The sequence below is a fragment of the Gymnogyps californianus genome, chromosome 13 (assembly GCF_018139145.2).
Source record: "Gymnogyps californianus isolate 813 chromosome 13, ASM1813914v2, whole genome shotgun sequence".
NCBI classification, from domain to species: domain Eukaryota; kingdom Metazoa; phylum Chordata; class Aves; order Accipitriformes; family Cathartidae; genus Gymnogyps; species Gymnogyps californianus.
This window is the reverse complement of record NC_059483.1, coordinates 23,044,176-23,071,979: the sequence shown is the minus strand read 5'-3', so window position 1 is coordinate 23,071,979 and position 27,804 is coordinate 23,044,176. Positions and strand designations below refer to the sequence as shown.

Below are 27,804 nucleotides of genomic sequence, written 5' to 3'. Positions count from 1 at the left end.
GAGTTTTTTGACTGACAAGTTGGACTGTCAAATGGTACTTGATGATCATGCTAGAAGGGACAGGCTCCGAGTTGTGGAGGGTCTTGGCCTGGAACACTTACAAAAACTCGAGGCTAGTGAAGCCCCTTCCCTACCAAATGTGAACCACTGTCTTGTGGACATAGTTTCACAAATGTGTTTTCAAGGAAGAGAAGAACTTGACCATTTAATGTGGGGGGTTTTTTTGTTTTTCCTAGCCACCTCTACCAGTTTTCTGTCCACTTGAACAACACTTTTCTCTTCTGTGAAGATGGCTTACTAGTCCTGCAACTTAGTTTGTACAACTGTGCCTCTTTGCATTCTTTTTATTCGGTATATCTAAAATTTAGGTGTAAACTTGAGTAGCATAAGGTGTGTTGAAATGATCATTGATCAAGGCGAGATAATGACCCACTTCTTGAATTTTGTACTAACGTGCATTTGCACTAGCACTTAATCATTTCAGGATCATATTTGGAGTCTCTAAAATATCATGTTTTGATGTTGGCAGCCTCTGTTTGGAATTTTCTGTACTATTTTTGCTGGGTGGATGGAGTTGTGTAGCACTTCTAACAATCATCAGCCAGTTCTCCTGAAGTAATGCTGCCATAGTAAACAAATCCCTACCAAGTTTCCTGGCTGCCAGTGTTGAACCAGCACGCACCAAGCTGTATATTTGAAGAAGTTTGAATTACTGGCAAAATAACCGAGCTGTTTTTAATATGCTTTCTGTTTATTGAGAATGGTGCTAAAACTACTGTTTGTGCCACCCTCTGTTAATTTCTCCCACCTCTAATTTTCAAGCAGTTTGAGTTCTGTAAAATAGATCTTTCATTGTGCTGCGTTCAGACCTCTGCTACCTTATGATCAAATTCCAGCTCCTGGGAGGATTTTAGTTTTCTCCTGTACTTTTCCATTGTGGAGTGCCATGGGGATCATTGTAGGGTCCAGGATGTTTGAAAGCTGTTTCATGAAGTTAATTACAGATGACACTTAGTTTTGTAGTTGGCTTGACTGGTTCAAAGTTGAATTAGAGAATTGAACAGTGTCTACTGCTTTTGCTTAATCAGATAGTGACCTGAGGAGGCCAACAGGCTGCCTTTCCTTGAAGGCTTCGGTGGCTCTTGTGTGCTCTCTAAAATTTGGGAAAGCAGGAGGAGGAATCCAACTTGAGTCTCCTACATAGTACAGAAGTCCTTAAGATTATTGCCTCAGTCAACTTACTATTGAAATAGTCTTTAAAACTCACAGCAAGCAAATTTCATCAGCCTTAAGTGAACAGTGTAAGGATCCCTGTATAGCAGTGCTGAGTTGTTCTGGAGCTTGGCTTCTGCTACAGTGAAAATGGAGTGTCTCTAGGTTAAGGTTACTCAGAGATGATTATTTGTCATGCCTAGGAGATGGTATTGTAACCAAAGAAGTATCTCTTTGAAGTTCTGACTGCATTCAAATTAGGAAGGCAGTGATTGAAATAATAAGACAAGGCATACTGGAATGGTAACTTCTTTATGAAGGTGTAAATGGAGAGTATCAGCCTGAATGGCTGCAATTCTCCTGTCACAGTGGTCCCCAGCAGTCACACGGAGAGGCTGAAGGGGAATCCTTCCCCACTGCCAGATGTGACCTGTTGCTTAGGAGGAATGCTGGGGTATGACAGTTTTTAGCAGTGGCCTGCACGCTCTTGGATCAGTAGACCTCAATGTCTAGTTGGGGCTGGTTACAGATAAGAAATGGGCTTATTTTAATAACATGAGGTGAACATGACCTCTGTTCACTTGACTAGTCTGTTGCCTCTATTTCAGAGGTTCACTGCAGCAACACTTTGTTTTTCATTGTCTTTCTACGGATGTAATGGTTCTCTGCTCGTGCTTGGGGAATATAAAATCTTCTGTTTGGTTGTCTTCTGTGCACTATTAATGATCCTGGAAATACAGCAAAATGTCAAGGATGTACATGAGAGATTCTAGACAAATGATTGTCTTCCAGTTTAGGTTCAAGCATGTCACATCATTCTGCAATTTTGATCTCTTAGTGTGGCTTTTCTGAATTTAGAAAGTTGTATTTCACAAGAATGAAGAATTTTTGACAAACCAAAAGAAAGTAAAATAACTTCTAATGTATTGTAATATATAACAGTATTCTTTTAACATGGTTTCTTGGTAGGATAGACACATATAGCATTGAACCTTAAGGGCTTCTAGGAATTTCGCGTGCACTCAAGCCTGTTGCAGAGGTAACTATTATGTCTGTTCTGTGGACACACTCTTTGATATCGTGTTAACAGCTAAACTGTGTAGGTGCCACTTGTGCTCTATGCATATAATTGAAGTAAAAGGTCCAAGTCTTTGGTGCTTGTGATTGCTCCAGGTCATGTACAGTTGCCATGCATCGTGTGCCCCGGGGAGGGTTGCAAACAGGCATTAATCTCCCACCCTGCAATGCAGCTGGGATGTTGTAATTGTGCTAAATTCAGAGGGACTTCTTAGCAATTCTGGTCACGATGGCTGCAGTGGAGGGATTGCAGAGAGCCGAGCTATCATTCTTCATTCTTGCTGCTTACCTTGCTACGTTCACTTCATCTTCCTTTCACCAACGATTTCAAAGTAGAAGCTGGTTCAGACTACATTCTGCTTGATAGTCTTTTGTACCCTTAATAGTTTCCTTAGTGAGGCAGACAGGTATTCCTCCAGAAATGAAATTTAAGCATTGTTATTCAAATCCAAAACAACTTCATATATTGTCATTTTAAATTTTTGGCTTGAGTGTCAGGATCCACCGGCACCATGGACCCCAAGGTGCATGTGTGTGGTGTGCTGTATGTATGTACTGCATTTTAGACTGGCTTTCTTTAGATTATGCGGTGGTGTCCTTTGTTCATGAGCAGATAGGGCTATTTATGTTAAAGGTCCTCATGGTGATAGTAAAGCAAGAATTCAGTCATAGGAATATCCCTTTAGGTTTTTACTTGCTACTAGGAGTTATGATTAATGGTTCCTTGTTGTGGAGAATAGGTGTATTTTGACTTTTTTCTTGTATTCCGTCTTTGTATATAGACCCATAGCAGAAGCATTTGATTGATCTTCCTTTTAAGTTGGGAAAGTATGTACACTTCGAAGAACATCTGCTTTAATCAGTTGTTCTTTGTACTTAGCTTTCTGCTTGACCTAGGCAGGGCTGTGGATGGTGATTCTTAAACCATAAGTGTAACTGTGTTAGTAAAATTTACTGCTAAACCCAAACATTTTTGATGTTTGTCTTGATGTTTAAAAAGACAAAAATGGCCTATATCATCTTGTGTCTTCATGCACATAACTTAGATAGCTGTATAGTGCCATAGAAGTTAGCAGGCTCTAGTTACAGAAGAGTAAAATGATTACGTCTGACCCTTCCTGTTGCTGGCATACTTACCTTTATGAAGTAAATAGTTGGGAGGATTTCCTTCTTCATATAGTGCATAGTCTTTTCTTGTGTTGATCTCCCTGATTTAGAGACCTGAAGTGAGGTATTTATAGGCAGGGGGTAGGGCTGTGATCTAATGCAGATGAACTAGCTAGATTTGAATAAGGTAAAAATCTATATTCAGCTTTCAGGCTTGATTCTATTTTAAGCTTTTAATTGAGTCCACCACTTCTTGAGTGCTTGAGGTCGTCATGTGTCGAGAGAATGACTTTGTCTTGCAGAAAAGGAGAAAGCTAACTTTTTTCTAGTGTGACTAAGGTTGTAACGCTAGTGCTAGTACAATGTTAACACTGACATGGAGCGCTCACATTGCCTTGTGTGCTTGTATTTGTGGGATTAGTGGCTGTGCTAATCAAGTATTTGGAGATACAAGTATCAATGGCGGAAGGGAGGAGAGTTAGTACCACAGAACGATAATCCGAGTGCAAGAACTTGTTATCTGTGAACTTTTTCCCAAACAGCTTGGGAAGAAAACTTTCAAGGCAGTGATCTGAGACTCTTCTGAGACTGCAGGGGTAATTCAATAGCTACTCCTGGCTTGCATTTCAAAGAAAACTCTAAAAGGGTGGTAAAAACTACCTCACATTAGGTATGTGAGACTTCTTAAATATGAGCAATAACTAGTGACCTCTGATTTAATTCTAGTGATGTGAGACTTGATGGGCTGGTGCTAAGCTCCTGTGAAGATCTCATCCACTGTAGATGGAGTACACCTCTGTGTGCTTGCTCAATATTTAGTCAGAGGGTTATGTGCAGGCAACGGTAACCTCGATGCCTGAAGAAGGGGAGGCAGGGAAATTAATTGCTGCTCCTGCTTTCCCCAATTGCTCGTGTTACACCCTGTAAGTTTCCTGGTCTTTGCTGCTTAAAAAAAGGAATAGTTGGACTTGAATCTGGGTTCTCTGTTAAGCAGCACAGGTTGCTTTTAATCCTAAAAAGGTGATTTCCAAGCTGAAATCTCTTCATAGCAATATGATTAAAGGGGGCTTTGGTTGTGTGCAAGTGTTCAAGCAGTAGTCTTCTGTCTAGTGTTAACTTGGGTAATAGATGAAATCTCATCCTAACACAAAACAATTCATAATTATAAGCTGTACTCTACAATGAAGTCGCACAGGACTCTGCATTTTTCCCTTCAACCTATACACACGCCTGGGGCAGAAATATTGTCCTCTGAGAGTTGAGACTTAGACTGTATATATGAAGTCAGACAGCAGTCCAAATGTGTGTGAACACATAATTTTCTTAGTTGGATTTGTTGTGTTGAAATCTGATCTAGGCAGTAGACTGTCTAAGAGGCTAAATGACAGATAAGTATCTTCAGTGCTTCAGTTGGACCTCACGCCTTAAAGGAAACCAAGAATCCTTATAAAAGCAGAAAAAATGTCCTGTCTTTTTCCACCCTCTCCGCTCACTTTCTCAATGTAGCGGCAACATTAAGATGGTATCAATTTGCCTGTCTCAGAACTTGTCACTGAGAAACTGGTGCTGATATTGGTGCTCAAAAATAGATATCAGGCTTTCATCTCATAGGGTTTTATGTGCTTTCCCCACCTGCATGTTTTCCAACCATCTTAAGACTTCCTACAGCAATCTTACCTCTATCCAAATGTATCTGATAAGAGTGGCTCCTAAGCAGGAGACTGATGGTTGTCCATCTTCTTGCCTGCTCCCTCTGAAAGCAAGAAAGATAATTTCTTTTTTTTAAACACATTGAGAGTTATGTAACTTTTCTTCAGGAAAGTGCTTTCTAGCGCTGAACTTTACTTACTATGCAACGTGATACATCACCAGAACTTGCTGACATAAGCCATGATCTTCTCCTCTAGTTGCTCATAAAAACCATATTATTTCCTTGACCGTACTTACCTCTAAGGGCTATGTGCAGTATTAGAAATTTGTCTGAGTATTTTAGTCTAGAGTAAGGAAAACTGCTGGTAAATCAGGTACCAATCTGGTTTGTCTGCTGATTGAGTAGTGCATAGTCTGAGTCTCATATCTTTACTCCTGTGAGACTGTCATTGTTTTAAGCAACTCTTTGCTATGCGAACATCTTTAAAAAGTCGGTGCTTCCCAGATTTTTAAGAAATTATCACAAGTGATTTTTTTTCGTAAGCATGGTGTGGCACGACCCTCTTAAGCTGTTTCATGAGTCATCTTGCTATGACTGAAGGAAATCATTAAACCTCTTTAGACTAGATGAAGAGTCCCTTTTAGATAATGTTATTTGATTGAGAATTTATTTCGCTTATGGTAACCTATGCAATGAACCTTGAAACTACTAACATGTTTTAACTAACTTTACAAAGGTAACTGACAAAGGTCACCAGAGCTCTGTTTAATAGCATAGCTTGTCCAGGTTGGTAATTTTGTCAGTCTTCATGCATTATGTTACTCTATGCCTTTGTATTCTGGCTAAATGAATACATTGTGTAGAAGTGACTGCTTAGCAGCCTGCTATTGTAATAATACATCTTGAGTAAAACTTCTCTGATATGCCTTGTAATTTTTGGGGTGAATCTAGTCCATAGGAGACTGACCAGTAATCACAACTGAAGGGGGGGGTTTTCTTCTGTCTGGTTCCTCTGAGGAACGGTTATGAACTGTAACCAGCTTAATACTAAATACGTTTTGAACCAAGCCCTTGAAGTATAATTCTGAGTTGTTGGATTTATCATTTAATTTAGAATCCAGAAAACTTTATGAAACGGTTCACTCCTGTTTTGATAGATCTGGTTGCCATGCTGAGTGCACAATGTGCAAGTTAGTGGCTTTCCTTTTAAAACTGTTTTATGAAAGGAACTAAAAAGACCATTTAGAGACAAATAGCCAATTTGTAAGTCGTCATGCTCCTTGGTAGCTGAAATGCCAACAAAATATCTCAAATCTATGTCAGGTGCTCAACTAAGCTCAGGATTTTCACTTTACTCCTTGTGCTCGGCTGAGTAGGTTGTTTGTATTGGTGGAGAGTTGACTGGGCAAAGTTCTCATTCAGGCAGAAGTGATTGCTAGTAATGATCTCTTAACTATTATAGATATGCTCCTTTTCCAAATAATGGGAGTCTTTCAAGAAGTCTGTCTTAACATAATATATTGGACATCAATTATTATCTTCACCAATTAAAATCCTTTCTTTATTTTAAGAAAGGGAAAGTAACAGAAAAGACTCAAGTGTGCTGCCTGTGGCTTTCTGCCAACTTATTAGATAGTGATTTTAGTTGAATTCTTTGTCAGCAACAAAGATTTCTTTTTTCTTTAACTTAAGCAGGTTGCTTCTGTTTCCAAAGAGTATTGACAATGTAGGGTAGCTTGATCTCCATATATTAGGTAGATTCCTGGGAGATGGAAAAACTTAAATCTCTAATTAGAATTCTGACTTACTTGAAATAGAAAGCTAAGTTGTAATAAGTAGTAATGCCTGGGATGCGGTGATAATAGCCAAAATAAACTGCAGTGCCTTGAGGACTGTGCAGCTTGTGATGCTGTCAAAGCAGATAAGTTGTTCTCTTCTCTTTTCTCTTGGCTAATTCTGTATTTAACATAAAGCGTGGAGGTACTATTGCTCTCCCCAATACACTGGAGAAAATGTAGTGAATGAAGAATTGTTGAACACATTAGCTGCAGCTTTGCAGTTTGAGACCTCCTATATGATAATTGTTCTTTGAATTGAAAATCTTCTAAAGTTGATAAATTCCATTGTTGTTTTCCAGACACAGATGAGTGAATTGAGCTTAAGTGTCTTTGCAAGGACATGTCTAGTATCAGAGGTCCTGGCTCCTAGTCCAGACGAAGTGTATCTGAAAAACAGCATCCTTTTCTCAAACTGGGACGCACGGCAGCAGGATGACCTCTTGTCAGTGTGGGCTGAGATCCTGGTTAGTGTACGGCAGGTGGGCAGGGAGAGTTCATGGAGCAGGTTTGAAACCAACAAAAGCGAAGGAGGTGAAATACAAGAGGATTAAAACTAGAAGAATCACTCAGGTGTACTTTTGATAGAAATTCTGATCCCAGTACAGGATTATCAAAGTAGGTGCAGCATTGAAGAGTTTCACTGACTCTACTAAAATAAATAGCTCTTGTTGACTTACTCAAACATGCAGACTAAGGGATAGCAACTCCAAGGTCACTCCAAATGCATGTGTGTCTTGTTCTTATGCTACTTGCATTCTAGCAAAGGGAAGCTAAATAGAGATCGGGGCTTCTACTGGAGGTAGTTGTGTTTTATCACATCATCTAGCACTGTCTTTACCTAACATCCTAGGTATGGATTTAGTCCATACAAAGCATATGAATACCCTTGCACACCAGATAAGATGTCTTATGCTTGAGGACTTAGTGAGTGCTAGCTTGTTGTCTTGGTGCCTGTAAAAAGGAGAAAAAAAATGTCCCCCTTTCCAGGTCACCGCGTGCTCAGTTTTGGAGTTTGCTGCTTGGTCTCTCCTAGGTCTCCTACTGAGGCTATTTAATATGCTAGTGAGGAGGGTATTCAGTATGTTTGATGCAGTGCTAGTAAACATTTGACTGCTAATCAAGTCCTATAATTTTGTTTATAATATTCTTGTAGGAATGGGATGGAGTGGGCGAGCAAGCTGGCTTTTGTGGTGCTGATCCCCTGCCATGTGTGTGTCTGTATTTTGACAAGAGGGAGGGGTTAGGTACTTGCTTATATAGCAATTGAACATCCTTGGCATATGTATACACAGCAAAAGTATGTGTTCTGATATTCCTCAGTGTGTTTAAAAAAAAAAAAAACAACCAACAAACCCAAACCTATCTCAAAATATCATGTCCCCAAACAGTGCAGGTACAAGACTAAATTATTTGTCTGCTTAATTTATGATCTGTCCTGTGACTGCTATATTTAGACAGTAAGTGACTTTATTCTTGTTTTGCATTTTTCTTTCTGCTGGCCAATCTCTTTCTCTGTTTGAAAAACAAAGGCTCTTTCTGTAAATCCTGGTGCTTTTGAGGCATGTTTCCTCATGCGAGAGGAGACCTCATTTTTCACACTCTGTTGTAGTTGGAAAGCAGTGCTTCTAGGAACCTTGCTTCTGTGCTTACTCTGCTTAGCTCTTCTAAAAGCACTACAGATATCCCCTCCCAAATTTAACTTTCTGCATTTGCTTAGCTTTCCTAAGCTCCCAGGAGTTTATATTTGGGGTCCATCTGTTATCTTGGCCTCATGACAATTGTGTATGGGCTTGTTTCTTTTCACTTCCTTCATGTGGATGTGAGTTGTTTAGATTTATTTTCAAACTTAAGACCAATATCTAATTCTTTGATGTTGTACTACCCACAGAGCTGCAGGTATTTTTATTTGGATGTGACCAGTAATCCACTGTTAAGCATCAAAGGCAGTGTTGAAGACTTCCTGTTGGTAAAACAGGATTATAAACATCAAAAGGTAGCTACACAGCACAAACTTATTAACTATTAATTAGATTATTTTTGTGTACAGTAGTGGCTTTTGGATTTGCTCCTGTAGTAGCTCTGGGAAAAGGGCTATTACTGAGGTGGCTGGGTTATCTTCTGCACTTTTGACAATGTGATTCTTCGTAATGTAGACTTTGAGCTGAATTAATACATCATTGCAGTAAGAAGGCAGACTGAAAAACCTAGCCCTGCTCACTAACTTTGATAGCAAGAAAAAAATCATGTTTCCCTCCATAAGTGATGTGGACAATAACTTATACTTCAGAAAAGTTCCCTTGTATTTACCTGCTAGTTTTTCTTTTAAAAAAAAAAACACCCCAAAACCCCACAAAAACCCAAACAAACAAAAAGACCCCCAAAAAAACCATCAAAAAATCTCTTTCTGATTCTAGTGGATTTCACAACTTATGGTCTCTTTTACCTTCGTAACCAAACATGGCAAAACAGTGACTGATACCCGTTTGTCCTTCCTCATCCAACAAAATATTCTGTGGTTGTTGCACAGCTGGAGTGTGTACTAAATATAGCACAGATAGTACTGAAGGGAAAAATAAGGTATCTCTGTGTTAAATACCTCTTCCCCCCCTCCCTATTTTCAGAGAGCATTACTTTTCCCCATCTTATCACTCTGTGCCCTTATTGCTAATATAACCTGTCTGCTTGCTGAGGAAGAAGCTCATTCAAGGAAACTGTTGGGTGGCTGAAGAGGTGTTAAGAAATGAGTCTTAGTCTTTTTACTGCATCTTAGAATGAGCCTAGAATGCATCATTATTCTAATTCTTGATTTTTCTCACTATGCAGAAGAAAAAGATGCCATTTCTATCCTGCCTTCATGTGCTATGAAGTGTAGCCTGACTTGATAAGCAGTGATCGCGTAGCTGTTGCTAAGTATAGCAACCATAGGGGGTGGAGAGAGACTGGCTTTCCTGTCTACTATTTGAAATGGCAGTAACTTTCCCTCCTTGAAAATATATTTTTAGAGCTTTACACATAAGAGTGATACGGCACAACTTGTAACTGGAGGCAGTGAAAATGAGGCACAGTGAGATTTTATGCTGAGATCTGTATTTTTATTTAAAAAAAAATCTTTTAATGTAATATCTACAGCGTATTTGACTAAGCAATCCATTGGACCTTGGTTTTTTGGGTGGTTATGTTACTAATACATGAAACATCCAAATACAGTTTCACCTTAGAAAGCCTTTAAATGGTTCTCTTGTATAGTAGCCAGATCCTGTTTATAAGTTGGATTTTCTTCAGGTTTTGGACTTTAAAGTATTTAAAGTTGAAGGCACCTTTCTTCGCTGCTTTCTTGGGGAACACTTCTCTACAATTGGTATTTATCATGATTTCAGGTACACTGGCATTCTAGTATGTGTTCTTAGAATTGTGTGAGGGGTTTTTGTGGGTTTTTTTTTATTTTTAATTTTAAGTCTGGTAAGAAATAACAAGTGGGCAGACTTTCTTGAGTTGAAGCTACTTGCAGTTGTGGGTAACCATGAAACAATGTCCTAGTTCAGAAGTGTTTTGCTAGTATACAACAGTTTAAGCACATGATGAACTTAATGAAAATTCACAACTAGGTTACGCTAAAGAAGAAATCCTAGCACTGCAGTAGAAGAGGGCATAGTAAGAAGTTTGCTGTTACTTGGACTTAATCATTAAAAAAAAAAAAAACACAACAAAAAAACCCCCAAAATCAAAACAAAGCAAAATGAATTGCTGTCTGATCTCTTGTTTATAATTAAGTAAATGGATCAACCAGAAGTGCTAATAAGTGTGGCAGTTTTACCCTAGGACTCTCAGTAGCTTGTACTGCTGACAAAGCAACAGTGTATTTATTAGAATTGTTGACTCTGTATTTTGTTTGTTGCTTGAGCTGCCGATAGAAGTGGATTACTGAGTAGCCAAGAATGGCATCCAACAACAGGTTTATTTGACTTACAGCTTTCTATGCTGTACATTCTTTACCACCCTTTTTGAGTGTGTGTTGGAGATCCAAGCATCAGGTGATAAGGGATTAAATGATGAATGCATGTAAATGTAGGTAGTAGGGTCTTCAGCACAGTTTCAGCTGGAGTTTTGCCATTCACACGTCAAGAGTGTTGGTGAAATTCAAGTTTCATGAAAGTAGGTGTAGAAAACCTAGTTATAGTGCTAGTGCTTTTTACTGAAACCATCTGGTGCTGGATCTTTGGCATTAATGAAAAACTTGTTCTTTACGTAAGAAAGGAAGGAAAATCCTTCCAGAACAGTCAACCTACAAAACATAAGACTTCCCCCTCTTTCCTCTCCTCCCTCCCTCCAGAAAAGGAATTCAGAGAACTTAACCACAAATACTACATGAAATGCGATTAAAAGGTGTCTGTCACTAAACGTCTCATCTTGCTTAGAAAACTGGTATTTTTAATCCAAAGTCAGAAATTACTACTGTGTTCCTGTTGTCAATACTGAAAAGCGTGTTTCAAGAAGAGGATCTGAAGATCAGATGGTCTGCCTACAGTTATTTAAGGAGTAGGCTCCCAACCTTTACAGGTTCTGAGGGTTGTAGATCTTTCTTGTTTTGTATCCACCTCAGTAAAAGCTGAGGGTGTTGAAAAACTTCTTGAATTTCAGGAGGGGTGGGGTTGGCTTGTCTAAAAATGCTTTTATTTTCTGGCCAGCTGGTATATAGCAAGCTTACCCTTAGTGGTAATCTTATGTCAGTATAATGTGTAACTGAAGAGTCATGAGCTGAGTATTTAGAATTAAAAACCAGTTTAGTACTTATAAATTGAAAGGGTAGGCTTGGTAAGAAAGAGAATTTAAGACTTCTTTCCCAAATGAATTAAAAGATCACATACTTAAGTACTGGAGCAGAAGTTCAGGCCAGAGATCATGATAAAATAACAAGAGACAGTAAGAGTTGAAGAGCAAGGAGCAGCCTGCATAAGAATGTATTTGTATGTCCATTATTATGGAAACCTTCAGTGGTGGAAAATGGGTACGGAAGAATTGAGTGACCATAAACATTGTGTGTCAAAACTTTGAAGTATGTGTAGTTCTTGTCCCTTACTGACATCCATTTGCTTAGGTGGTTGTTTCAGATTCAGTACTGGGTGCTCAGTTTGTGCTGTACAATGCCTGGAACTCCAGTCTCCCAAAGAAGTGAGTGAGATCATTTAAACCTGCTGCAGATGATGTAGCTTCAGCCTACTGTTACAGAATCTTTTAGGTGAGAATTCACCTGTTCATGTAGCATGATCTTTTCTTGGTGGAAGTATAAGGTGAAATTCTAGCTGAAAGATAAAGCAATAACTTGCAATTTAGTCAGCTTTAATGGCTTTCCAAATGTGATTACATTATGTTGATAATTTCATGCTGAGTTTGGAGCTAGGTGGTAGTTATCCAAAGCTTTTCAGAATCCTTAAGTATATTTTTTTCTGTTGTTTTTTTCGTCCTGCTCATATGAGGGCTGGCAAACTGAACACACTTTAAAACAAGTAGTGTGAGTACTAGAGCAGCTGTCTGGTATATTAATCCATGCTTTACAACTTCCAGAGCTCTGCTCTCTGAGGATAAGTCATGTGTAAGTGTCTGCCTCCCAAGCACATTGCTTGGTGTTTTTATCGCACATTTATCGTGATTTTTCTTCTCTAGGGAATAATCCTTTTCCCAACACTTCCAGTTTACCCGTCTGTAAACCAGTATCTCTGCTCATTTGTTACTTCTACTGATTGCAATCAAATTAACAGAATTTAGCCAAGTATGGTTTCGGACAAAAAGGAAATTATGCATATATATGCCTATATATAAGAATTAAATGGTTATTAACAGTGACAAGCTGGCAAGCATAAATTTTAAACTTCTTTGCCTAAGTGGATAAAGCAAGTGCAAGTTCCATCTTCCTGCCCCTTATCCCTCTTAGTATAGAGCCCTCTTGTATGTGGTTTCATTTTGCATTGAGAGCAAATAAAATAAGCTACTTCTCTAAATGCTTTTGATATAATGAGGGATGAAGCTGTAAAGATATTAGGCAACTCTGTCTTCAGCTAACTGATGGCTTTGAATGTCAATAATTAACCAATGTTCTTCCATTTCTGTTTTCTTTGATATGCCTTCACTCAAATGCTTAGGGCATGCAAGTAGGTATTATTATTTCTAGCTGTTACAAAGTGATCACCTTTCTGTATTGAAATTTTGGGCTTGTTTTATAGTCTCTCAGTTACTGTGATACAAGTACTGGGCAAATAACATCTGTTCATCAAACCAAATAAAGCGAGGACACTTTGGTCCAATTCTTAATTTCTTCTGACAATATTAGATGTGAACTGATGACTTGGTTTTAAAAGGTTACTATCACGTTCTTCGTATAATTGATAATCTCAAAAAGATTAAGGAACATACATTGACGCAGTCTGTCAGGTTTGGTTGTGCTCTTAAAGGTGTACCGTATTATAAAAACCAGGTATAGTAGATTATCACTGTGTAGAAATTGGATATAGTGGAATAGCTGTAATGTCCTTGTTAATGTTTTTACTCATCCCTTTAATTATCCATTATATGGGTGACTTAGTCTCATACTTTGCAGTCATTTTGATACATGTATTAGCATAATTTTGCTGGACTTACACAATTACTAATAAAACTGATACCTCTGTAATACCTCTGTCAGTAATTGTAGAATAAATGTAGTAGCTTATATTTGTGTAGATGTTGACTTAGTTTTATTTGGAACAGATTACAGTTAGTTTACCCCAGTAAACTTGAAATACAGTTTTGATATTGAACTAATGATTCTTTTGTCATCTTCTGTGTGTTCCAGTAGATTACGGACTCGTGCTTTTATGTGCCTTTTTATAGATAAGCTTCCTGTTTCCAGATCATGTGTTTCAGGGCCATGCAGTGTAACCTGTCTTGGTAAATCAGTTTAACTGTAGTCTAGCTTGCACAACATAGAATGATAATAGATTTCAAATTTAATAATACCAAATGACATAAAGTCCTGGCAAGCTTCTAACCATCACCCCTTGCAAATGGCTTTATTAGACTTGTAATTGATGTTTGAGGTAATTAGTGCATACTGTAGGGTAGGGTGTTATTTGAATTTTCTGGATAGATCAACAGACTGAATGTCAGCAGCATAAAAGCAGTTATTTGAGAGTTATTTGAGGGTTCAGAAGCACGATAAGGACATCTTGGAGCTCGTCGGTAATGTGTTCTTAATACAAAAAGCAACGCGTGTTTTTGCTTGGAGGGGAATTTTAGGAGTAGTGTCATGATTTACTTTTTTGTCACTTATCGCAAGAACTGCAGATGGGGAACTGGAGACCTGTTTGTTAATAGTATAGCAGGCATTTATCTTTGATGTAGAAGTATATGTAGCTGTGCTAGAATCTCACAACAGATGTTTAAGAATAATCCAGTATTAACACTTGCATATGAAATGTATTTAGGAGCCCACTTTGTCTTTGAAATTGGGATGGTGCTTGAATAATTTAATACACACTGAAATGGGTAACTGAGGGCTGTTCTACTCTGCTGGAGATGGTTTCATGTGGAGTAAAATGCTCAAAAGGTGGGGATGACCTTACAACCCTTCTGTATTTATTTTAAAACTGTGACTATAACTGCTTTTGGCTTTAAAGGAGCTGAGACTTATAAATTACAGGCTGTAAGTTCAAGTGTGGGTTGTTAGGAATAAATGCTTCTGTGCAGTTACTTTAACAGTTTGATTCTTAGTGTTCAGTTTTTCTCTTACCAAATTCAATTGAAGCTTAGCATCAAGCAGGACTAAGCTTTGTTAATCCTTCAAAAATGTGTTAACTTCAAGCACACAAGTAGTTAATGAAGTCAGTGGGACTATTGGTAGCAATGCATTTAAGGATTCTGCTGAATTAAGATGTGTATTTTCTGGGGATAACCCAAGAAATCCTAGTACTGTCACTGTTCATCTGTGTGCCTGAAGGTTTATAAGAAGACTCCTCTGCACCATTATTTTCCTTCCTATGTAGAGCATTCAGCATACATGAAGCATGCTGGTGTCACCCAAAAGTGTGCGCTCTAGGACTGAAGGGAGAAAAAACAAAAAACCAAACCAATTGTAAAGAGCTTCAGATATTCCCATTTTGTTCCAAATGAATCTCTTTCCAGCCTCTGGCTGAAACTTCGTAGCTGTGGCGAGAAGCCATTCTGTGGCCAGGAGGGAAGCCAAACCCAGCTGTCAAGAGGAGAAGCTGGCAGCTGGGTGAAGTGTTTTAAAATAATTGTGTGGGGAGCATTCAGTAAAAGCTCGCACAGATTTCCCTAGCCATACATTTCAGTTTGTACATTTCAGTACATCATTGATTTAAAGAAAAGGGAAAAAAAAAAAAATCTGTAATATAGTCATATAGGAAACTGGAGAATTCAGTCAGCTTCCAAACTACAGGTTAAGGACTGAGGCTGTGTGGTGTAAAAAGAGGGTAAAGTAGTGCTATTATCTAGACGGGGTAATCTTTGTTAAATCTCACAATATTTAGTATTTGAACTCCCACCTGCTACAGTCATGTTTTAGAATTCAAGCTCTTATTTAGAGATGATGATATCTTTAAGCTGTCTTTTTGATGTATTTTGCTATGGCACATACTAACTTCTAATGCTCTATGGAAAAATGTTTGGCTTGCAGTAAGTGCCAGAAGTGATAGACTGGTCCATATTTTTATTTGCAAAGGAGGATATTTTGCTGAGGTCTTTGCCAAAAACCTGACACATTAAGGGCAGGGGTGGGAGGAAGGGGGCTCAGTATAATCAATTTGTAGAGAAGCTACTGATTTCCTCACTGCAGACTTCAGGTTTAAACAGATAGTGCTTTCTAAAGTTAGGCACAATAGATATGTTCTGCAGAAGCCTTGTGGTTAGTGCAGTTTTTAAAAATCAGTGAATCGTTACCATCAGCACAAGCAACGGCAGCATTTACAACTGAAATACAAATAAGTCCTTAATGTGACAGCATTGAATTTTCATTTTTATTTGCCGATATAGAATTTTACTAAATAGTCAGCTACTGTTCTTTATCAGAGGCAAATGTTTAGTTTGTAGCCTCTTTTCCTCCTGTCTCTTTCCTCAACATGCCTTTCCCCCCCGCCCCCGGGATATAAAGCACACATTGAAACTTAGTAGGCTTTGGAGCAGACCTGGAGTGCCCCGGTGTTCAAGGATCTCCAAGCAGTTTATAAACTAAGCGTTATCCAGGTTACATCAGTCAATGTTTCTCAGCGCTCCCAGATGCAATGTAGCGACAAGCTACTTGTTATGTCACCAGTGTGACCCATTTCTTATGTTCTCCGTTTAACTTACCAGCAAGACTCAGGGCACAGGTGTAAAGTGATTTAAAATTATCTTATTTAAACTTGTGCAAAACTCTGAGTAAATGCTTCTCATCAGGTGAGAGTAATTAAATTGATATAACTTAGATTCAAGTAAAACCAGGGCAATTTAAATGGATGTGATAGTTGTTAATAGTGAACTTAATGTGACGCTTTGGGCATTAATATTGTAATTACACTTTGAAGTATGTGTGTGTGTATGTATATACATAGTACTTTGGTCACACTTAATTTAGACATAACTCTGTGACAATCTCATTTGTTCAAGATCAGGTTCAGTGTTTGAAGGCTGCTTCCTTTGCTGCACCAAACAGCTCACCTGTATTTGTACATACGCAGGTGTACAGCGTGAGGGTTAAGCCAGTAAAACACTTCATACGTGCTTAAGTTTTTGGTAGGTGAACACTAATGGAGCCTTGAAAGCGTGGGACAGTCAGGAGCCTTCCCAGCAGCTGATCTACTGGATGCCATATTTACCCTCTTCTTCCAAGAACTTAAGGGGTGTTTTTTTGTTTTGTTTTTGTAGGAGTGGGAGAATAGAGAAACTGAAGAGAGGGAAAACTAAAAGCAATATTGGCAAACTTCCAGAAGCAATTGCTTTCCTGCATTAAACTTGATTCTCATTTCTAAGCTTGCAGATGAGCTGCGTCAGCTTTTCAGTTGTCCTCATGAAAACAATGGCTTTGGGTGCATTTGTAATCTTAACCTGTCCAAAGTCTAGCAAAGATTAGGAAGAGCCCTCGGAGTTAAAGATTACATGAACTGTGGCCCTGGGACTCTTGCAGTACTGTGGGATACTTGGCCTTGCCTCTGGAGTAGAGCTATATTTCAGTTGTGCGCTACATTCTACTCTTTTTTTCCCCACTTACTGAAATAAAAAAAAAAACCAACCATAACCCAAAACAGTCTCTCAATGTAAAGGTCTGTTTAATCTTTAAACCCATACATAAATTGTTTTTATTTGTAAGCAATCCTTGCTAATACCAAATGAGCAGTGCTGTCTCCTTACATAGTTTATTCAACTGTTTCATAGTAAATACTGGTATTTCCAACAGATGCAAGCTTCTTGTTAAACCAAGCAAAATTAACTTCACAATACAGATTCTGAAGGTGATGTTGGGGAGGGAAGAAGAAATTGTTTTTGTGCTTTAAATGACTGTTATTTTTCTATATTCATTGTATAGTTATAGCCTAACTTATTGCATAAACTAGGATTTGATTTTTAAATTTAAAATTGGATGCATTTGGAAACAATTTAAATTTTCTTAATATAGTCCACTGTTATTAATACAGGTATAGTTTAAATGGCTAGTGGAGACAAAATGGCACTTGAAATAACAGTAGGTGCTGTAACTCATTTGGATCTTTGTAGTAGAAAAAAATACCCTCACTGAGGCATCATATGAACAAATGGAAAAGCTCTGGATCCAGAATGTGCTTATATCCCTTTCAGTCTTGATCCTCTGTGTTATTCTCTTAGGCAGTGATTTTCCATGTCTAGGTAGGACCCCATCACCATAGGAACAGAGTGGCTTTGGAGTATTCTTCTGAAAGGAAGAGAATTACAGCAATTTCTTTTCTGCCTTAGCATGTGGGAGAAATACCTTGACTTTCGTTGTACGTGAATAAGTGTTTGTGTGGCAGGAGGCATGGAAAAAATAATTCAGAAGACGGCTAAAGATGAGAGTTCAGTGTTAACTTCTAAAAGCCACTGGTTCTGTGGCTCACTTTTATTCTTCTCAAGTGAATTTTGTGTCTTGGTTCAGTTGGTATGAGAACTGTCTGTTGTGTTCCCTGGGCGCGGTTCTTTGGATGACAGCTGAATTGCTGCGATGCAGCTACTGTGTGTGAGGACAGCACTTGCAGAACAGGGTGGGATTTAATGTGCCTGTCATGATGTTAGGATCCTTCCCTAGCTCTGACTTTAGTTTACTGTAAGAGAACAGAAGTTACACTGCAAAACTCCTGAACTTGTCTGGGAGGAATGAGCGTGCCTACGCAAATCAACCTGCGCGTTTTGGGTGAAACTATGTATTTTGTTCGCTATCAATAAAAGCAGGTGTGCCCCCCCATTTGCCGGTATTGGGTGGCTGAGGAAACCCTGGGCTGCAAAATTAATTTAGTGCTCGCACAGTACTTCTAAGAATACAAGCTGTTTGGAACAATCCCTACTAGTTCTTCATTCAGGTGCTGCTTCTAACTGAGCTGTGGGAAGAGGTGGGCAGTGTCGCTACCTCTTCAGCATATAGATCTAAAACTGCAGCTTCAGGTCAATTTTGACTAATCTATTGGATTTATAAGCAAGGGCTCTGATCATGGATGAGTTTTGCATGCCTGAAAGTTTTCCATTTTGGTGTCCTAGATAGGTAAGGACAACTGTATCTAGTGATGATGTACGTGTCTTGAATGATGTGCAAAGTTAGATCCATTCTCCTTCAGCTGTACTTCAAAAGTTCTATGTTTTCTCCTGAAGTAGGAAGTGAAATGCATGTAGGATTATGGTTATGAAACTCATCGAAAATTGTATGTGTATACTTGTTTGGAACAAAAAAGAGTATGTTAGCATCCTGTTTTAACTTAAGTTTAGACACTGACTCAGGGTTCACCTTTTCCCTCTCCCTCATGCCTTTCCTCTTGTGCTCATGGGATGAACAGAACATATGTCAGTGAACTAGCTGTCTCAGAATAGGCTTTTACTTAAAAATCCAGTTCTAAACATCCTGCTGCCTTATGCAGTATTTGAGGCTATCTGTTGAAGCATGTACTTTGTATCTTCATTCTCCTTCTTTGAGGAATCTTCATTTGCCAGCTGGTGCCAGCTTACTGCTATGCCAGCTCATTTTGCAGTTCTCTGTAGATGAGGCATGAAACAATCCATTCCCTTTACCATATTCTTTTTTGAAAGGCTTGCCTGTATCAGTAGGGCTGTATCAAAGCAGTATACACTGTCTTTGTGCCTTTATCTAACCCCTTATACTGCTTGTCCAGATAGTTTTGTTTGGTGCGTAAATATTGGTGTCAAACTGAAGGATACGTGGCTCTGAAACAGTGCTCTTCATTGAGAGTGGAATTCAGGTGAGAAAAATTGCAAGACTTGTAATACCTAAAATGACCACCCTGAATTGAAGACTCTTCCCTGAGGGGAATAGTATAATCCCTGTGAGCAGGCACTTGTTCACATTAATACCTGGGTAGGAACATAAGCAATTAAGCAGTCTCACTTGTTAAAAATGTTAGTCTGATTTTCTTAATACCTAGATAGAATTTTTGCTACAGCAGACTGGCCAGAATGCCTGTGCGGGGGCTGAGAGGATATATCACTGCTAGAGCAGCTCAGAGCTGGATTAACTTCAAACCTCTAAAAATAGCTTGCAAGCCATCAAAAGCAAAACCGCTTTTTCCTCTAGTGGATCATGTATTCTGAAGCGAGGGCATATGAAAATGAATCTGTACTGCCTTCGCTGTGGAGTCTTGCAGAGAACTGGCTAAACAATAGAGCACAATGCTACTGTACACTTTGAATAGGTGGAATTTCTGCAGCAGTATTACAGCATAATACATGGCAAATGAGGTTTTACATCTGTTTATATTAAAATGAAATACTACAAGAAATTCTTCTGCTTCTAAATAGTTTTTTCCTCAGGCTTCTAAGGTTGCATTTGAGACAGTTATGTCCTAATATTTCATCATTTGGATGATTATGAGTAGCTTGAATTCATCTTTTTTCTGCAATCCTTTCTATTACACTTCAGCATTTGTAACAATGCCTTTTGTATAGCTGGTCATTAGTGATCTCTGGTATTGATTAGGTGAAGTTCAATAGCTTGTGGAGCTGAGCAGGCTGTGCCAGGTCTGGTCTTACTGCGTGTAGTAGGAAGGGCTATTGACTTTCCCAAATGCAGCTTGTTGACTCTTTCTCCTTGTATTCCAAAGTGATAAAGCAAGACTAGCTTGGCTTTTTTGGACACTTTTTTGACAACTTTTTGGCAGCACTTCTCCTGTTGATGATTATCTGTGGAAATACAAACTTGAGCTCTTTTTAAGCAGTGTTACACTTTGTGCTTTCTGCCAGAAGAGTAGTAACAGCGTATAAGTAGTTTGCATAGTAGTCACTTTTTCTTATCCTAATGTTGTTTACAGTTTCTTATTAGGTTATACTATAATCTGTGAATGTGATTAACTAGCAATTTACGCTTTGGAGTTCTAGCTTTTACTTAACAAAAGCTATAGAGAAATAAACTAGAGAAACAAACTGAGAGTTAACTGTGCTATCAAAAATACAAATGTGCAACTGTAGTCTGAATACTGCTGCTTTGCTGGCTTGAAGGACCCATTCTTACTTGTCAGACTAGAAGAAGTGGAATTGCTATCGAAGACTGCTTTTAGTAATGCGACGAACAGCAGAGGTGCTTAGAGGCATGTAAAGCACATTTAGTATTTACAGGAAGTGTAGGTAATCTTATGGGCAGACTTAAACTGGATATACCCCCCTATATGTAACTTATAATGTCCTGATCTGTGGAACTGCAGTTTGTAACAGTCCAGCCACTATCCTTCTCAGCAATGGTGTGAAAGTATGCATTGGCTACACATTTAAAAATAAACCAAATGTTACTGTTAGTGGGTTGGAAAGTCCTTGTTCTTTCGGTGCTGGTTAGGAACGTAATTACTCTAGAGCAGATCCTTTTACAGCTGCTAGCAGTGAGCAAGTAGGAATACCATAATGAAGAAGGAACTACTCCTAAACATATATTTTCCAGTTAATGGGGCTTGGAGTAGCTAGTGACTTGTTGAGGCAAGTGCTATTAAAACACCCTGATGTCTGCTGGAAGAAATAGTTGCTGTAAGTCACTGCAAACTTGAGCTGCTCTTTCAATTACGTATTTGGTGGATGGAGTGACTATGGAAAAAGATAAAAGGCTTCTATTACAGAAAGTGTCTGTTCTGAAACATCATTTAGATGTGGACAGTGTTTGCCATGCTTATTTTTGACCTTTTATATCTATGAGGAAACAAAAATTCTAATAATAAAAATCAATTTTTAAGAATTGTTACTGCAACTTCTTTAAGCATTGGTCAGAACTACTGTGTGCGGTACCACCTAAATTTTAGCTTAAAGCACTTCAAGTACTTGCATGTCTCATCTTTAGCACCAAGTTTGGTTGTCAGCACCAAGCGAATTGAATCTCTCCTCTGTGCTGTCAAGAGTGATGGGAATGGAAGAGGAATTCTATCTTAACAGAAATGGATAGATATGTTAAGCCAGCAATTTTACTTTCATATTGAATGTAATCCAATAAAACCTTCTGTTATAGTCATGGAGTTTTTCTGGTTAGTTTTTTCTAAGGGTTTGTATTTCTGTCTTCCTTATGTGTTGTTCTCTGCTTCCATGAAGTTTTCATTTTCTTACTTGAGAGACATTGCAAACAGAAGTGGTTGCTACTACATTTTCTACCTGTCTGAAGTTGGAAAGCTTTGTGACATAACACAAAGCAAGGTTAAAGGATACTTAAATTTTTCAGCCCTACTTGGTGGTTGAAATTCATTGTATCTGTTTTTAATAAAAGAATACACGTCATACATTGACATTACTGTGAAGAAACTTAAACTGTTCTTCCCATTCTTTTAAAGAGAGTATTTAACTTGTAGCAAGTGGTTAAGCACAGTAGGTGGTTGCATGAATAAAGGCGTGCAGGGAAATGTCTGTATAGCATGTGGAGAGACGGACCATTGGTCTTGAGTAAAATGCAAACAATTGTAAAACTAAATACACAACACTTGTGCACGTGTGACTTTTAAACCTTCCATTGAGAAGCTTTATAAGGACTACTTAGTGCTGTGTCTCCTTTTGAGGGATGTTGATCAACTTGCTATGTTTTGTAGTCTTCCTCCTATAAGCTTTCAAAGCTTGAGTGTTGACTATTTAAAAATATAGATTTCTCTCCTTTGACTTCCAAAATTTCAGCTTCTTAAAACTTAATTTAAAAGTCCATTTTTTTAAAAGCCATGAAGAAATTGATTCTCAGATGAAGCTGTGTTTTATGTACTAGTCTTTTGCTAAAGATCAGCAGATGTTGTTCACTCTTTCAATTCCAAGCTTTATTTTCCAAATAGCTGCTTTTTAGCAAATGCCGCTGCTTGTCAGTGTAAGAGCAGTTAGTTTCTGTAGGGGGAACTTACTCCCTTACAGCTATTATCATCCCACTTATCCATTAACTCTGTTTCCCTAACCCTTTATCTGACCTTGTCCATCTCTGAGAAATGCGTCAACAGAAGTGACATTGGTAACAAACTCAGTGACGCTGTCATGTGAGAAGCCAGATAACATCAATTCATTGTTAATACTGAACTAACTGTTAGCTCCTGGCCTGTTTTAACTTCTCAGTGTACACGTTGTATACAGGTTACAATGAGAACTTGCAGTCTTTGAAGTGGTTTATTCAATTGCACTGTATCTTAAACAGAGAACACAAGAAATTTGTTCACTTGAGGCTGAGCTCTCAGATACTGCAAATACCAGTTTTAGCCAGTTTGAATGTATAAGGCTAGGGAAAAGTAAACAAGTTCTGCAGTTTATCTGGATCCTACAGGATCCTACACACATCTTCAACATTTGGATTCTCAACTGAGTGGTTGTTCCTGGTTTTTAATCTACCCTTTTCTTGCTAAACTAGGGGAGGTCTTATAGGAGGCATCCTGAAGGTATCTGCATGGTTCATCAGTCAGTTGAAATAGAGCAACTGCAGACACTTCCCAGGTTTGGCACCACACCTGGAGCTGCTCTGGCCTCATGAGGAGGATAGATGTTACATGCTAAGTAAGCGGAGGGCGTGTAATTGGAGACTTGCCATCTTAGTTGGAGTGGATAAGCTTGCATTTCATATTTTTGAAGTGTCTGCTGAGCTGCTGGCAGATGTTCCCAGAGTACCCTTCTGTGGAGCATCTTTGTTTCTGATGGTGTATGTTCTTTGTGTGTATGTATTCAGTTAAGACAGCAACTTTTGTTCATTGATCTTTATCAATAAACACAAAAGTAACTTTGGAGGAACGGGAATAGGAGGGGAACATAAGTGCAGAGCTATTAATGGGACTGTTAAAGAGCATGTAAAAACTGCCAGAGGTAGGAGGAAAATAGGTCTGTGTTTTAACCATAATTGTTAACTTGTGAGAGTTAGTTTAACCATTGGTAAAACGGCAATAGCAAGTCTTAAACAATTACTTCCTGAATCGTCCGTCTGGGGGCAGCAGCCTGATGTCAATGACATATGGAGGTAAATACTACTTTATATAATTGGTACTAATTTATACTATAGTAGTAAATGATATTATATAATTTATATAATAATTTGTATAATTAGTAACAATTTGTGTAATTTATATAAATGTTAATATGAAATTTAGAGGGTAGAAATTAGATGCTTAATAACACACTGATAATAAACACTAAATATAAATCCACAGAATTATCCTTTAGGATTTGGTAGAAGATGTCTGAAGTCTGACTATGTAAACACACCACAGACATGTGAGAACTCGGGATTTCTAGCTTTTTTTGGAAAGTCTTGTTCCTTTAGCCTCACTTGTTTACCTACCTAAACGTCAACTCTTTGAGGTATTTGTATTTGAACTCTCTTGAATGAATTATTTGTTCTTGTTTTAGCTGTGACGAATAAAGATGTGTCAAATTAAAACCAAATCAAACAAAAAACCCTCCACACGTCAGAGGGCTATTAAATTAATGCATGCATGCTCCATTACTAAGCAATAACAGGATCTCTGTAGTAATTTAGCACATATCTATAAAATGTCTCAAACTCAGCAAAAGTTTTAGATGTTTATGATTGCAGCATCAAACTGTTAATGCTGTATGTACTATTTAATCTCCTATGTGAGTTTGCTTGAATAATAGTCTAACTGAAGAATTTTTGAAAAGTGAATTGAACAATGACACCAAGAATCACTATTAAACTGTTCTGTAAAAGTTGAGAGCACTGAATGAAATGGTCTTTGACATAATTGCAGTTCAGATTCACAGACAGGCAGAGTCGAGAATAAGAAAAACAATTTAATGGAAATTCAAGTTATTGTTACACAAACTGTGAAAGAAATAATGAAACAACAGTCTTCCCCAGCTATTTTAAGAAGGACTTTAAAAAATAAAACTTAGTTGAATGCTATATGTAGCACAGTAAAAATTAAGGTAATGAATGAATCCAGAATATCTTATTTGTTTGTACCTTTTCAAGATACTCCAGCAAAACAGGCTGCAGTAACAGTTCTTTGCCAGTAAGGAAGGCCGTGATGTTCCATGAAGCCTGAATAAATTGAGAGGGGAAGGGTCAAACAAATGGACTGGGGAATTAAGTCTTTAAAAACTACACATTATGATATTGATTAGCAGAACTACATTTTAGCCTTGAACTGTTTTGAGTCTCAGAACTAGCAGATAAAGTTTGATTCCCATGCATAAACGTGAATAGCATTATCCCTTTTAAATGTGGGATTGTTTCTGTAGGAATCTAGGATTCCCAAGGTAACGAAGTCCTGCAGAAGAGTGTTCCAGCAAGCAAAGTAGCCTTCTAGATTGCCAGTAAGTGAAAATATTTCATAAAAAATATTCTTCCTTCAGAGAATCTCAAAGAGTGTTCCAAACGACTCCCTTGAGTCTCAGTCAGCTGCTGTAAGCTTTGATTACAATGATGAAGTGGGATGTAGCAAACTGCAGCAGCTTGTCCTAGAGAGTAGTACGCCAGTAGTAGGTCAGGGAATATGTTTTGTTCTGTCCTGTGCCTTCTCCGGTTCGCAGCTAGTCCTTCTACCTGATGCTTTCAAAGATTCAGGGCCTTTAATGGGACTATGCCACGCTGGTACAGAGGTGAGGTCCCTTGGTGAGTGAGTGCACTGGAATGGCTTTTTGAGTGTTTCCTTGGATTCAATGTCGAGTTGATTGGCATCTTACTACATAACAGGAGTTCTGTCATACATACTTTCTGTATGTTAAGTAGATGAGATATTAAAAGTCTGACTTGAGAAGTCTGCTCCTTTTTAGGCTTTTAGGGAGCATAGTGCTTTACAGGTAACAGCAAAATCCCTCTCTTTGTAGGTTGTAATCCAAGTATGTCCCAAAGTTTGAAACCAAGCAGTTGAGCATTTAGTGGTGTCAGCCACTCATAAAATTCTGCCAAACCACATCTAGAATATGCTTTAGACACCCAAACTGGAGGTTTTCATAACACGAAAATTGGACTGCTAGGGCTTTTTGTAGCTAGTTTGTGGTCCTTAAAGGAATTTAGCTAACACTGTTTGTTGCTAGAAGTAAAGGATGTGGTTTGGGGGTTTTAGAATATTTTAGTACTTGAAGTAGACTAGTTGGGCTCTGTGATGGGCTTCACTGATGCCTTATGGCTAGCTAAATTTCTATTTAACTATGATCTGCTAGGAGTTCTCCCATAGGACAGATACCTGAGTGTTGACAGTGATTGTGCTGGTTGTGGTCAGAATTTTTTTTGTTGAAAATTCTAGCTAAAAACATGCACTGGATGTTACAGAACTTCTGATACTTTCACATACGAATGTAATGTAACTATTGCAATAAAGATGAAAAGAAGGGGAGAGAAAATGGTCTTAGTGTAAGAGATGAGGACACTGGAAAGTTTTTTGAGAAACCTTTTTTTCAGATATTCAGTGCCTGTAGCATTGGTGTGTCACTGCTGGGTAAATATTAATCTCTCTTTCAATGCAGCATCTTGTCTGCTACATATGTAGAGTCTGAGGAATCTCAGGGCTGATAGTCTTCTATAGCTTGAATTAAGCTCGGTCAACCTGTTAATCATTAGTGTCACTTGGAAACATGAAGGTGATATTATCTGGGAGAGAAATAGGCTTCCTGGCCCCATGGCTGAAATCTGTCATGTTCAATATTGGGTGGACAACTTTTCTTAATCTATTCTATAACTTTTTAGCAAGAGGTGCTTTTGATCCGTGTGCCGTATTCTCCAAAAATAGTTTCATAACTGGAACGGGTTTCTGTTAAATCATTCCTGAATTGTATTTCTCTTGAGTTTTTGCTAGGAGGAGATGGCACATTTGGAATAGACAGGTGTTAATTCAATATTCTTATTTTTATATCTCATACATGACTATTTGTTGCGTGTCTGTCTTGGATGGAACAATTTACGAGCACACATACTGCATGGCTAACTAAATCCCAAAAAGGCCATTCAGTGGCACTTCTGATGTGACAGGAGAACAGTTTTAGTTCTTGTTCTTGATGTTAAGTTACCCCATGGCCTCTACAAATTACTGTCATTCACAGGGCTGTGTCCTTGGCAGAGGACTAGGGGATATGGTGATCGTTCATCTCCACCAGATCAGAGACTATGTTCTCTCTGAAAATACTGATTTAGCTCTTGTGCCCTGATCTATTTTCTCACAGGTATACTTTTTCCTGGGTGTTAAAAAGTAGATGAGAGCATGGACCATGGATTTTGAAATTAAATACCATAGTATTCATTGTCTGCTAGAAATTAATTTACTGCTCATTTAAAGTAATATCTCTTTATCAGGTTAATTCACTGTATTGATGGGGAAATAATAAGGAAATGGTTTTTTCCACCTTTCTCGAGCAGCGAGAAAGGCAGCTTTTTTATACAATTTTCCAAGCAAAACAGGTTCCTGATGAAATAACAAAATAACTCTTTGAAACTCTGCTTTGGACTGTAGAGGAATATTTGGCTTTTTTACTTGGTCCTGTTTTAAAATGGACAATAGAGACTTGGAGTAATTAAAATATATTTTGAAAAAATGGGAATTCTAAAGAGAATCTTTTCTATTTTTTTGTTTTGCTGGGAAAGCAAAACACACATTATATACAGAAACTGAAAACCTAAAATGGTACCGCATCTTTCTTTCATCTCTGAAATACAGATTTGTCCCCTTAATGATGTGCCAAGCAATCTAGTATTATCCAGGAGCCAAGGGCTCCTGAGATTTAAAGTGAAGGACTGGAAGCTGGATCAGGCCCTGTTCTGCGTATTTCTAAAAGCTTCAATTTAGCTTCCATCTTTCTGTCATACCAGTTGTTGTTGCCTTCCCACTGATAAATCATTGCTGCAGTGACTAAGGTGTGGGAAGTTGCTTACTATTTATAGCCGTTCTTGTTTAATCCAGTGTTTTCACAGCACACAGGGTAGTGACTCCAGGTTTTCTGCTTGTGTTGTGATCGATATCGTTCCTCATTAACTTTGCCATCTCATTCTCTGCTTCTTGAGAGTGCCTGCCAGCGGTGGATATCCATCTGCATTGGGCACCTGTTCATATTTTTCCTTCTAGTGCTACTACATAAAGGCTTAGCAACTTAGCGGCTCTGCAATATGTACCAGAAATACTTAGCTTCAAGTATTGAAAAATCTGTTTAGGAAAAAAAATGTTGATTCAGTTTGACAATTTTCAGAAGAAAACTGCTGTCTTTTTGCTTACACTTTTGGCATTGTTTATTCTGTTTCTGAGGGATACTGGATCAGAGCTAATGGATTTTTTTTTGTAACCCAAT

General features: G+C 38.3%; 1 protein-coding gene across 7 annotated transcripts in view; it reads left to right on the top strand.

Annotated features, from left to right (window-relative positions):
* Window positions 1–27,804, top strand: part of IQSEC1 (IQ motif and Sec7 domain ArfGEF 1) — a 355,484-nt gene that overhangs the window by 9,904 nt on the left and 317,776 nt on the right. Inside the window, exon 3 of one of the 7 annotated variants that reach the window (XM_050904510.1) lies at window positions 25,693–25,719. The exons of the other annotated variants lie outside the window; for them this stretch is intronic. Within the exon in view, the coding sequence (XP_050760467.1) occupies window positions 25,693–25,719 (27 nt within the window). The remainder of the gene's footprint in view (window positions 1–25,692; window positions 25,720–27,804) is intronic. 7 annotated transcript variants of the gene reach the window in all.